A 12,512-nucleotide genomic window follows, 5' to 3' on the forward strand; every position below is an offset into this window, starting at 1 on the left:
CTATAATCTTCTCAGGCCTCTGCCATACTCCGATCAGTAGAACCCACTCCAGTCCCTGTGACTGTCTCAATCCAGTTCCTCAAGGAACCGTGATCTGTGTAACATGCTCTCATCACTATCATCCACCCTGTCAATGTAAGCTCTTCCAGTATTTCCACCCATCTACTCATCTGTGTAACCTTCTCCAGCCCTTACACCCCTATCTGTGTTAACGACAACCTCCCCTGCAACCCTTCCCCACTTAGGCCAAACTGGAGGAGATTACTAATACTCCTTTATCTGTGTAACTTTCTCCAACCAAAATTGCTGTTCTCATCTCCAGGAAAATCTGTCCGATTCCACACCCTCCATGTCTAAATAACCCCAGAACCTCAGCCTTTCAATATCTCTAAACCGGTTCAGTCCCGACTACACTCCATATATGTGTTTTTCTTACAGTCTATACATCCCACATTATCTCTGTAATCCGCTCCATTCCCTAAATAGTCCCTGTCTGTGATCCAGCCCTGGCCTACAAACATCCTTATCCCTGTAAACTTCTCCATCCCTCCCAACATTCCCATCTCCATGAACCCCTGTCAGCCCTACAGCTCTCCACATTTCTGTAACCTCCTGTGGGTCTATGGTCCTCCCTCCCTGTGAAACCACCTCCAGTCCCCACAATCCTCCCAATCTGGGTCCTCTGCTCCAGATCAGACCATTGCTGTCTCTGTAAACACCTCCACTCCTGACAACTCTTCCCATTTGTGTAACCTCGTTCAGACCCCATACTCTCCAGCTTCCTGAATCCTCTTCCTGCATTGCAACCAAAGCCATGTTTATGTAACAACCACCAGTGCTTACACCCTCCCCAACTCAGTAACCTCTTGAAGTCTTAACGAAACACCTAAACTGTGAAACCTCTCATTTCCCTACAATCCTCCCTCCCTCCCTTCTCAAATGCCTTCATCACCATAAAACCTCACAATTACTGAAGCCTCATTTTGGCACTGCAAACCTCCTAATGTCTGCAAAATCCTCCTGTCCTGATATCCCTCCCTATCTCTGTAACTCCCTCCACCCTCCAGTGCCCTTCTGGAGAACATGGCAGAGGAGAGAAGATTTGTAGAGTCTGGGCCATGTTACGGAGGTAGAATCCTGGGAATTACAGATTTGGTCGAATGTCTGTGGTGTGCAGATTATTGGCGAGGACTCTAAAGACAGGATTTATCACTGCTTGGAAAATCATAGTTAAATTTTAGACAGTCAGCATGGGTTTGAGAGGGGTCAGGTCATGTCTCACAAACCTTATTGAATTCTTTGAGGATATGACAGAATACGTTGATAGCTCGTTCAGAAAAGAAAGATGATTGGGATACAGGGAGATCTGTCTGTCTGGATACAGGATTGGATGGCCCAGAGAAGACAGAGGGTGGCAGCAGATGGACAGTATTGAGCCTGGAGCTCAGTGTCCAGTGGGGTTCTGTAACAATCGGCTCTGGGACTCTGCTCTTTGTGATTTTTGTAAATGACTTGGATGTGGATGTTGGAGAATGGGTTAGTAAGTTTGCCAATAACATGAAGCTTGGTAGAGTGGTGGGGAATGTGGAGGGCTGTTGTAGGTTGCAATGGGACATTGACAGGACGCAGAGCTGGGCTGGAAGTGGCAGATAGAGTCCAATCTGGAAAAGTGTGAAGTGATTCATTCTGGAAGGTCGAATTTGAATACAGAATACAGGGTGAAAGGCAGAATAATTGGCAGTGTGGAGGAACAGAGAGATTATGGGGTGCATGTCAGTTATTCCCTCAAGTTGCCGCACACTTTGATAGGGTTGTTAAAAAGGCATATGTTGTGTTGGCTTTCCTTAGAGGGGGACTGATTTTAAGAGCCATGAGGTTTTACTGCATCTTTATAACATCCTGGTGAGACCACACTTGCAATATTGTGTTCAGTTCTGGTCCCGTCTTTACAGGAAGGATGGGCAAGTTTTAGAGAGTGTACACAGGAGATTTACCAGGATGCTGCCTGGAATGGAGGGCATTTCTTATGGAGAAAGGTTGAGGGAGCTAAGGCTTTTCTTATGGGAGTGAAGAAGGGGGCGGGGCGACTTGGTGGAGGTGAACAAGGTGATGAGAATCACACAGAGTGTGAATAGTCAGAGACCTTTCCTTCCATGGAATAAATGGCTATTGCAAGGGGGTGTAATTTTAAGGTGAATGGAGGATGGATAAGAGGATAGAGAATGGTAGGTGGTTGCATGAACTGCCAAAGGTTATAGTAAAATTAGACACATTCGGGACATTTAATAGACTCTTGGACAGATACACGGATAATAGTAAAATGAAGGGTATGTAGGTTAGTTTGATCTTACAGTTGGATAAAAGGTTGGCATGAAATCATGGCCAAAGGGTCTTGGGCGGAACTGTTCTGTGTTCTATGTTCTGTCTGGTAAACTGGGTAATAAACTCAGATCATTGCAAAAAGGATATGGCATTCTGGAGGAGCTAGTGAACTGGATACAAAATTTGCTTGATGGTAGTAGACAGACAGTGATGGGTGACATGTTGTTTTTCTGACAGGAGGCATGTGACCAGCAGAGTAGTGGGTTCACTGGTGTTTGCCATTTGGATAAATGGTTTGGATGGGAATATTGGTTTCTTGGTAAGCAAGCTTCTTGGGTGACACTGACATTGGTGGTAAAATGGTTAGAGGAGAAGATTATATATGACACAAGATTAACAGTACTGCTGGGATAGTGGGCTGAAGAATAGCAGATGGAGTTTAATTAGATCATGTGAAGTGTTCCATTTTGGTGAAACAAACCAGGGTGGGACTTGTACAGTTAATGTTCGGGCCCTGGGTAGTGTTGTCAGTCAGTGACCCAGGGATGCAGGTACACAGCTCTTTGAGTGTGGTGTCACAGGTAGACAGGCTGGTGAAGCAGGCGTTTGGGGTGGTTACCTTCATTGGGGAGGGCATTGAGAGTAGCAGTCCGGATGTGATGTTGTGAGACATTGGTGAGGCCATCATAAAAACATAGTTGTTCAGTAGGAGTAACTCATCTGGTTCACTGACCTCCTTTAGTGAAGGACAACGGACATTCTAACCTGGTCTGGATGATATGTGACTCCATCCCACAGCAATATGGCTGATTCCAAGCTGCCCTCTGGATAATTACCAGTGGGGTCAAAGAATGTTCGTGCAGGCAGTGACACCCTCATCCCATGAATGAATAAATAAAAATACATATGTCCCTCCCTACCTCTGTAAACCCCTCCAGCTGCAGCAATCCGTCCTGGCTTTGTAACACCGTTCAGACCCTGACCACTCTCTGTAACACTCTCACCACCTCCAGCACCTTCACCTCTCCCTGTTCATGTCGTGTCAATAAACCCTGACAATGATTCCCCTTCCCACAGCCCCCCTCCTGCTAGCAGACCCATTGTAATCCATTTAACATTTACTCCTAAAGCACTCTCTCACTTCAGGATTTTAAGTACTTTGTTGTGATCTTCTCAGCCTCATAATCTAGTATGATCCCTTTTTTCCTGAGTGAGGGACCAGTGGGGATTTCTTGCTGAGGTTTTCACTGTTTCAATAAAATATCCTTTTGTTGAGTGTTTTATACTGTTACATTAAATGTTTTACAATGTCCATTTACAGACACTTGTCTCAGTCTGTTTAGGCTGTTTACCTTGGTCAGTTCTCCTCTCAAACTCATGTAATTGACTATTTTTGTTTCTAGTTGTAGCTTGTCCTTTCTGTGATTCACTTTAAAACTTTATATTTATTTAAACTGCACTTTATCACAATTTCCCGAAGGATCTCTGCAGGTGACATTACTCATTCACTAAGTTTCATTACACGGTCGCTCTGCGATAGTTATGTCCCTAGCCAGTTGCACAATGTGTTTTTCAAAGAAACACTGAAAAAAAATAACTGAACTCCTCTTCCAATATCAATGCTGCCCGTGTGATTGTCCCAGATTATACGAATATTGAAGTTTTCCAAAATTATCATAATTCCTTTATTAAAAATCCAATGAGTTCCTGTGTGACGAGCAAAGGAATACAGTTCGTTGGCTAAAACTGTTCTGCTGCTTGTGTCCTTGGCAAGTCGTAGCCAGGAATTACATTCAGACTGACTCTACTTCATGGTCTGCGGCCAAATGCTTTCTCTGTAATGCCTTTCTTGACAATAATTGTTCGTTTTACCCAATTTGCCTGAGTTTGCACAAGAATATGACCTACTGAATATTGTTGTTCACCCTCTATCCATGTCTCACTGGTGTCTAAATCTCTTTTATCTCTGTGTCACAAATCCATCTACCTTACTGCAGCAACGTTGTTCATTCAAAAAGAACATAACTTACTATTTCCAACAATTTCCTGACATAAATCTATTCACTGATGTACAATTTTAGTTAAACTCTATCCCATCCTGTTCTTTTTTGCTTTTCTTCAGCCATATTCTGATGCTGCTCCCATACTTCAACTTTTCCCTTTGGATTTGGAAAGCTTCTTTCACCTGAACACTGTCCCTCCATCCTCTCTGTCAGTTGAAAGCCCTGTCCATACTCCTACCGACATGATCGGCCAGGACCCTGGTCCCAGCACGGTTCCAGTGGGACCATCCGAAAGGATTATTTTTAAAATCAGGTATGGGATGTGGGTGTCTTTGGCTGAACAGCCTTTCTTGCCCAGCCCTAGCTGCCCTTGAGCTGAGTAACTTGCTTGGCCATTTCAGAGGGTAATTGAGAGGCAAACACTTTGCTGTGGGGATGTCGTGTAGACCACGTCAGGATGGGCAAATGTCCTTCTCGAAAGGACAACTGTTTGGGGTTTTTTGTACATCAGCAATGGGTTCATACTTATTTGTGGATTGTTAATTACTATTTTAAAATTATTGATTTCAAATTTGACCATTTTTGATGGTGGGATTCCAACTGGCCTTCCTTGAACATTAGCTGAGGGTTTGGGATATATGCTCTTGCAATAAAACCACTCGGCCATCACTTCACCTGCTCACAGGTTGCTCATTCCTGACCCGTTATACCACAGCATAATGAAGCAAAACCTGTTCTTCCAACATAGTTGTGTGATCCTGATATCTTCCAGCACTCTGCTGATATCACTTAGTATCTCGGTCTTGCTCTCACTTTTGCTCTCTCTTTCTCTCTCTCTATCTATTGCACCTACAGCAGATCCTGAGCTAACAGAATTCTCCACTCCACAGAGACGAGGCAGCACAGGCGAGGGATGGAGACTGGGATTTTCCAGATTTCTGTGGTGGTACTCAGTGCCATTTTCAATCCTCACTGTATCCGTCTGATTTCCCATTCCATCTTGTTCTCTGTCTCCTGTAGGTACTCAGAAAGGTTCAGACTCGATTAACTTCCCAGCTGCTGGGTGTCTCGTCCAGCACCTCATTGAAGATGGTTGGTCAGCCAGAGAGACAAAAGGAAGGGAGATCTGGAGCCTTCAATAAATCCTGCAGTGAGGTAAGACACCCACAGTGCACAGAGCAGAAAGCAATGAGAGGGCTCCAAACATCGGCTAACAAGACATGACACAATCCAGTATTGGAGGTGCAGCACAGTACACACACACACCCCAGGCTCAATCACCACTCCTACTGTAAGTTTTGTTGTAGTAAGACTCACTACTCTGCAACAGTGTATCTATGGCATTTCTTATGCACCTGTGTCTTCAATAACTTGTAACCCCTATAACAGTTCCTATCTCTGTAACCTTGTTCTATCGCAAAAGTCACTCCACATATTTGAAATGTACTGCATTCCAGAGTACCATCCCTATCGCTGTAAAATGCTTTAGTGTCCACAACATGCCTTATCTCGGTCGTCTCCTCCTCCAATAACTGGAGACAGAGCCATGCAGCACGGAAACTGTTCCTTCAATCCAACTAGTCCCTGCTGAGCAGAGTCCATGAACGAGTCACATTTCCCTGTGTTTGACCCAGATCCCTTCAAACCTTCTCCTCCCCATGTACCTGCCCAAATGTCTTTCACATGTTATTGTACTTTTCTCTACCACTTCCCCTGGAAGCTCATTCCATAACTGCACCATCCTCTGTGTAGAACATTTTCTCCTAAATTCGCTTTTAAGTCCTTCCTCCCCCATCTCATATTTTTGTCCACTAGAACACAGAACGTGACAGTGCAATACAGGCCCTTCGGCCCTCGATTTTGAGTCAAACTGTGGATCCAATCTGGAGCCCACCGAACCAACACTATTCCAATTCGTGTCCATACAACTATCCAATGACCGTGTAAATGCCCTTAAAGTTGGCGAGTCTACCACTGTTGCAGGCAATGCATTCCTTGCCCCGACTATTCTGTGTAAAGATCCTACCTCTGGCATCTGTCCCATATCTATTTATTAATATTAATATCTGCCTCAATTTAAAGCTATCTCCCCTCGTGCTAGACATCGCCATCCAAGAGAAAAGGCTCTCACTATCCAACCCATCTCACCTGCTGATAATCTTATTTGTCTCAATTAATTGACCTCAAACACATTCTTTGGAACAAAAACAGCTTAAAGTCCCTCAGCCTTTCCTCATAAGACCTTCCCTCCATACCAGGTAACTTCCTAGTAAATCTCCTCTGAATCCTTTCCAAAGCTTACACATCCTTCCTGAACAAATGTGGCCACACCCAGAGTTTTGTACAGCTGCAGCATGATCTAATGGTTCTGAAACTCAATCCCTCTACCAAGACAAGCTCACACACTGAATGGCTTCTTAAAAAAACCCATAAACCTGGGTGGCAACTTTGAAGGATCTATGTACATGGACATAGAGATCTCTCTGTTCATCTGCACTACCAAGAATCTTACCATTTTCCCAGTACCCTGTGTTCCTGTTACTCCCTCCAGAGTGAATCGCCTCATACCTTTCCACATTCAACTCCACTTGCAAACTTCTGTAACCTACAACATCCTTCGTCACTATCCACAACTTTACGAAGCTTAGTGTCTTCTGCAAATTTACTAACCCATCCTTCAATGCCCTCATTCAGGTCATTTATATAATTGACAGCAACAGTGGACCCAAAACATATCCTGGCAGTACCCACCAGTAACAGATCTCCAGGATCGATATTTCGCATCAACCACTACCCTCTGCCTTCTTTCAGTGAGCCAATTTCTGATCCAAATTGCTAAATCACCCACAAACCCATGCCTCCGTATTATTGGCAATGGCCTACCACAGGGAACCGTAACAAACGCCTTACTGAAAAACATATACACCATATCAACTGCTGTACCCTCATCCATCTCTTTGTTCACCTTCTTAAAGAGCTCAATAAGGTTTGTGAGGGCACGACTCCCTCACAATCGGTGGCTTTGGCTATCCCTAATCAACTTACTTATCTCCAGATGATTATAAATCCTATCCCCTACAAGCCTTTCCAACACTTTACACAGAATCAAAGTAAGGCTCACAGGTCTATAACTATCAGGATTGTCTCCACTCCCCTGCTTGGGGTGGCACGGTGGCACAGTGGTTAGCACTGCTGCCTCACAGCGCCAGAGACCTGGCTTCAATTCCTGCCTCAGCCAACTGTCTGTATGGAGTTTGCACATTCTCCCCGTGTCTGTGTGGGTTTCCTCTGGGTGTTCCAGTTTCCTCCCACAGTCCAAAATGTGCAGGTTAGCTGAACTGGCCATGTAAATTGGCCCAGGTGAAGGGGTAAATGTAAGGGAATGGGTCTGGTTGGGTGCTCATCAGAGGGTCTGTGTGGACTTGTTGGGCCGAAGGGCCTGTTTCCACACTGTAAGTAATCTAATCTAAAGGGACAACATTTGCTCTTCTCCAACCTTCTGGCACTATTCCTGTAAACAATGACGACATAAAGATCAAAGCCAAAGGCTTGGCAATCTCCTTCCTGGATTCCCAGAGAATCCGAGGTAAATCTCACTCGGCCTCGGGGACTTATCTATTTTTAAACTTTGCAGAATTGCTAACACCTCCTCCTTCTGCACTTCAATTCGATCTAGTTATGGACTCCACTGCCCTGGGGTAAAGACGTTGGCTAATCAACTTACCTGTATCCTTCGTGGTTTTAATCATCGTCCTGTGATTTCTATCATCGAAGGACAATGATGCAAATAGTTTCTGCTCGGGTCCCTGCCACTACTTTGCCTCAATGTTCTGGGTTACACTTGTTCAGGACCTAGGGATTTCTCTACCTCTATGTTTGAAGACCTCCAGCACCACCTCTTCTGGAAAGAGAATTGTTTACAAGCCATCACTTTTTCGTTACTGACTTGTCCGCAGTAATTTGTGACATAAAATGTTCATTTAGAGTCTCACCCATCTTCGGTGATTCCACTCATGGATAGCCTTACTGGTCTTTGCAGGGCCCTAGTGTCTCTCTAGTTGCTGTTTTGTACGTGGGTGCTGTAGAATTTCCTTGCATTCTCCTTAACCTCAAATGCCAAATCTATCTCATCCCCCTATGTTGCTTTCCAGCTTATCCAGTCTCTCAGTTTCTGTCAAACGCTCCAGTATCAGTAACATTTTGTCAATCTTTGTTCCATTTGCAGTTTCAGGAAATGTTTCCTAAATCAGGATGATCGGAATTCTATGCAGTACTCCAGCTGGGGAGCCAGCAATGCTTTATACAGCCGTATCATGATGTACCCAAGTCATGTAGTCAATGATCTGACCCATGAGACTAAGTCTGTCAAATGCCCTTTCCCCCACCCTGTCCCATGTGTGATGCCACATCCAAGGATCAATGTAATTGGACTCCTTGGTCTCTCTCTCTGTTCGCCAACACTGCCCAGGCGTGACCATTAATTGTGTTTGTCCTTCCTAGTTTGTTTTACCAAAATCCATCACCTGAATATAACTCCATCTTTCATTCCTTAGCCCACTGGCTAAGGAATGTTCGAGATCCCCCTCGATAACTGTATTTCCTGCTATAACCCGTGTTATATCCCGACTTTTATCAACACACTTACTAACAATGACTCCTATGCTCTTACAGAAATAATTTCTGTAAATTATGCATAACAGTGGATCTAGTACTGTTTCTTATAGCACACTGCTGGTGATAGCCCCCAGTCTGCAGAACAACCCTCTCCCACTACTCTCTGTCTCCCAGTGTCAAGCCAATTTTGTATCCAGTTGGATAGCTCTCCCTGCCCCCATGTGATCTAACCTTACTAACCAGTGTTCCACACTAAACCCTTTCCAAGGTCTTGCTGTGGTCAAGTTTCGACAAAGTCTCCTGGTCTGTCATTATCTATCTTCTTCGTCACCTCTTCAACAAACCGAGTCAAGTTTGTGAGACACTACATGTGCAGGCTTCCAGCTCATCACCCGTGGCTGTCACTGATATGAATACCTCTTTCAGGGGCACTTCTTCCTGAGTTTCCCCCAATGTCCTCGGATATACATGATTAGCCCCAGGGATTTGTCTATTTTTTTCTGCATTTTAAAATCTCCAGCATTCCCATCTCTTGAGCCCTCCCCCTCTCGCCCTGCCCTCTCTCGCCCTGCCTCTCTCGCCCTGCCCTCTCTCGCCCTGCCCTCTCTCGCCCTGCCCTCTCTCCCCCTCCCGTCTCTCGCCCTCCCGTCTCTCGCCCTCCCGTCTCTCGCCCTCCCGTCTCTCGCCCTCCCGTCTCTCGCCCTGCCCTCCTCTCGCCCTCCCCCCTCTCGCCCTCCCCTCTCTCGCCCTCCCGTCTCTCGCCCTCCCCTCTCTCGCCCTCCCGTCTCTCGCCCTCCTGTCTCTCGCCCTGCCCTCTCTCGCCCTCCTGTCTCTCGCCCTGCCCTCTCTCGCCCTCCCGTCTCTCGCCCTCCCGTCTCTCGCCCTCCCGTCTCGCCCTCCCGTCTCTCGCCCTCCTGTCTCTCGCCCCTCATTCTCAACCTCCCCACTCTCGCCCACCATTCTCTCGCACTCGCCTCTCTCAGGCCATACCCTCTCGTGCCATTCCCTCTCTCGCCCTCAACTCTCTTGCCCCTCTATCTCTCCCTCCCCACTCTGTCACACTCCCCTCTCGCACTCCCCCTCTCTCCCTTCCCTCTCTCTCCCTCTCCCCTGTCTCTCCACTTTCTCGCCCACACCTCTCTCTCGCCCTCCCCTGTCTCACCCACGCCTCTCTCTTGCCCACCCTCTCTCGCCCTACCAACTCAAACATTGCCTCCTCTAACACTGCAGTCTCTCACACTCCCGTCTCAAGCCCTTCCTTCTCTAGCACCCACTCTCTCACCCTCACATCTCGCTCGCACTCCCCTCGCTCGCCCTCCCCTGTTATCCACTCCCCTCTCTCGGCCACACCTCCATCGGCCTCCCCTCTCTCTCCCTCCCCCTCCCTCCCCCTCCCTCTCCCTCCCCCTCCCTCCCTCTCCCTCCCCCTCCCTCCCCCTCCCTCCCCTCCCCCTCCCCCGCCCTCCCTCGCCCTCCCCCGCCCTCCTCGCCCTCCCCCGCCCCTCCCTCGCCCTCCCCCGCCCTCCCCCGCCCTCCCTCGCCCTCCCCCGCCCTCCCCCGCCCGCCCTCCCCGCCCTCCCTCCCCCGCCCTCGCCCTCCCTCGCCCTCCCTCGCCCTCCCTCGCCCCTCCCTCGCCCTCCCTCGCCCTCCCTCGCCCTCCCTCGCCCTCCCTCGCCCTCCACTCTCTGGCCCTCCACACTCACTCTCTGGCCCTCCACACTCACTCTCTCGCCCTCCCCTCGCTCGCACAGCACTCTCGCGACCTCCCCTCTCGTGACCTCCCCTCTCGCGACCTCCACTCTCGTGACCTCCCCTCTCGCGACCTCCCCTCTCGCGACCTCCCCTCTCGCGACCTCCCCTCTCTCGCCATGGCCTCTCCTGCCCACGCACCTCTCTCCCTATCTCCCCCACCCCTCTCTCCCCTTCCCCACTCTCTCTATCCCCTCTCTCGCACCCCCCACTCTGTCACCACCGGTATATCGTACACCTCTCTGTCGCCCTCCCGTCCCTCGCCCTCCCGTCCCTCGCCCTCCCCTCTCTTGCCCTTCCCTTCCCTCGCCCTCCCTTCCCTCGCCCTCCCTTCCCTCGCCCTCCCTTCCCTCGCCCTCCCTTCCCTCGCCCTCCCTTCCCTCGCCCTCCCTTTCCTCGCCCTCCCTTTCCTCGCCCTCCCTTTCCTCGCCCTCCCTTTCCTCGCCCTCCCTTTCCTCGCCCTCCAGTCTCTCACACTCTCCTCTCTCGCACTCCCCCTCTCTCCCTTCCCTCTCTCTCCTCTCACCTGTCTCTCCCCTCTCTCACCAATATCTCTCTTGCCCTCCCCCCTCTCTCCCTCCCCTCTCTATCGCCGTTGCACCTCTCTCACTCCTGTCTCTCGACCTCCCCTCTCTCGACCTCCCCTCTCTCGACCTCCCCTCTCTCGACCTCCCCTCTCTCGACCTCCCCTCTCTCGACCTCCCCACTCTCGCCCACCAATTTCTCTACCTCCCCTATCGCACACTCCCCTCTCTCTCTATCCCCCTCTCTCCCTTCCCTCACTCTCCCTCTCACCTGTCTCTCCACATTCTCGCCCACATCTCTCTCTCTCCTTCCCCTCTCTCCTTCCCCTCTCTCTCTCCCCTCTCTCTCGCCCACCGCTCTCTCACCCTACCAACTCACACACTGCCGTCTCTAACGCTGCAGTCTGTCACACTCCCGTCTCGCGCCCTTCTTTCTCTCGTGCCCACTCACTCACCCTCCCATCTCGCTCGCACTCCCCCTCGCTCGCCCTCCCCTCCCATCCACTCCCCTCTCTCGGCCACACCTCTATCGGCCTCCACTCTCTCGCCCTCCACTCTCTCTCTCTCTCCCTCCACTCTCTCCCTCGCCCTCCACTCTCTCCCTCGCCCTCCACTCTCTCCCTCGCCCTCCACTCTCTCCCTCGCCCTCCACTCTCTCCCTCGCCCGCCCCCCCCTCGCCCGCCCCCCCTCTCGCCCGCCCCCCTCTCGCCCGCCCCCCTCTCGCCCCGCCCCCCTCTCGCCCGCCATTCTCTCGCCCGCCATTCTCTCTGCCTCCCCCCCTCTCCCTTCCCTCTCTCTTCATATCACCTGTCTCTCCCCTGTCTCGCCCACACCTCTCTACCTCTCTCTCTCCCTCCCCTCTCTCTCGCCCTCTGCCTCTACCTCCCTCCACACACTCTCCCTCCCCTCTCTCCCACTCCCCAATCTCTCCATTCCCCAGTTTCGCTGTCACCTCTCTCGCACGCTCTTCCCTCTTTCACACTCCCCTCTATCACCCTCCCCTCTCTCTCGCTCTCCACTCTCTCGCCCTCCCAGACCCTACCTACCCTCTGTCACTCTCTCTTCTCTCTCGCCATCCCCTCTCCTGCCCTCTCCGCTGTCACCCTCCCTTTTCTCTCACCCTCCCTTCTCTCTCGCCCTCACCTCACTCGCCCTCCCCTCTCTTCCACTTCCCACTTTCTCAATCCCATCTCTCGCCCTCCCCTACCTCTCTCCCGCCTCCTCTCTCGCCCGCCTCTCTCGTCATCCTACTCTTGCTCGCCCTCTCCCTCTCTCGCCCTCCCTCTCACTCGCCCTCCC

The 12,512-nt window shown here is 50.0% G+C and overlaps 1 protein-coding gene across 1 annotated transcript in view; it reads left to right on the forward strand.

The window, feature by feature from the left end:
- LOC140458580 (uncharacterized) overlaps positions 1–12,512 on the forward strand; it is a 107,055-nt gene that overhangs the window by 59,016 nt on the left and 35,527 nt on the right. The window contains exon 7 of the mRNA XM_072553341.1: positions 5,346–5,480. Coding sequence (XP_072409442.1) covers positions 5,346–5,480 — 135 coding nt within the window. The remainder of the gene's footprint in view (positions 1–5,345; positions 5,481–12,512) is intronic.

Source organism: Chiloscyllium punctatum, chromosome 33 (genome assembly GCF_047496795.1).
Source record: "Chiloscyllium punctatum isolate Juve2018m chromosome 33, sChiPun1.3, whole genome shotgun sequence".
Classification (NCBI taxonomy): Eukaryota; Metazoa; Chordata; class Chondrichthyes; order Orectolobiformes; family Hemiscylliidae; genus Chiloscyllium; species Chiloscyllium punctatum.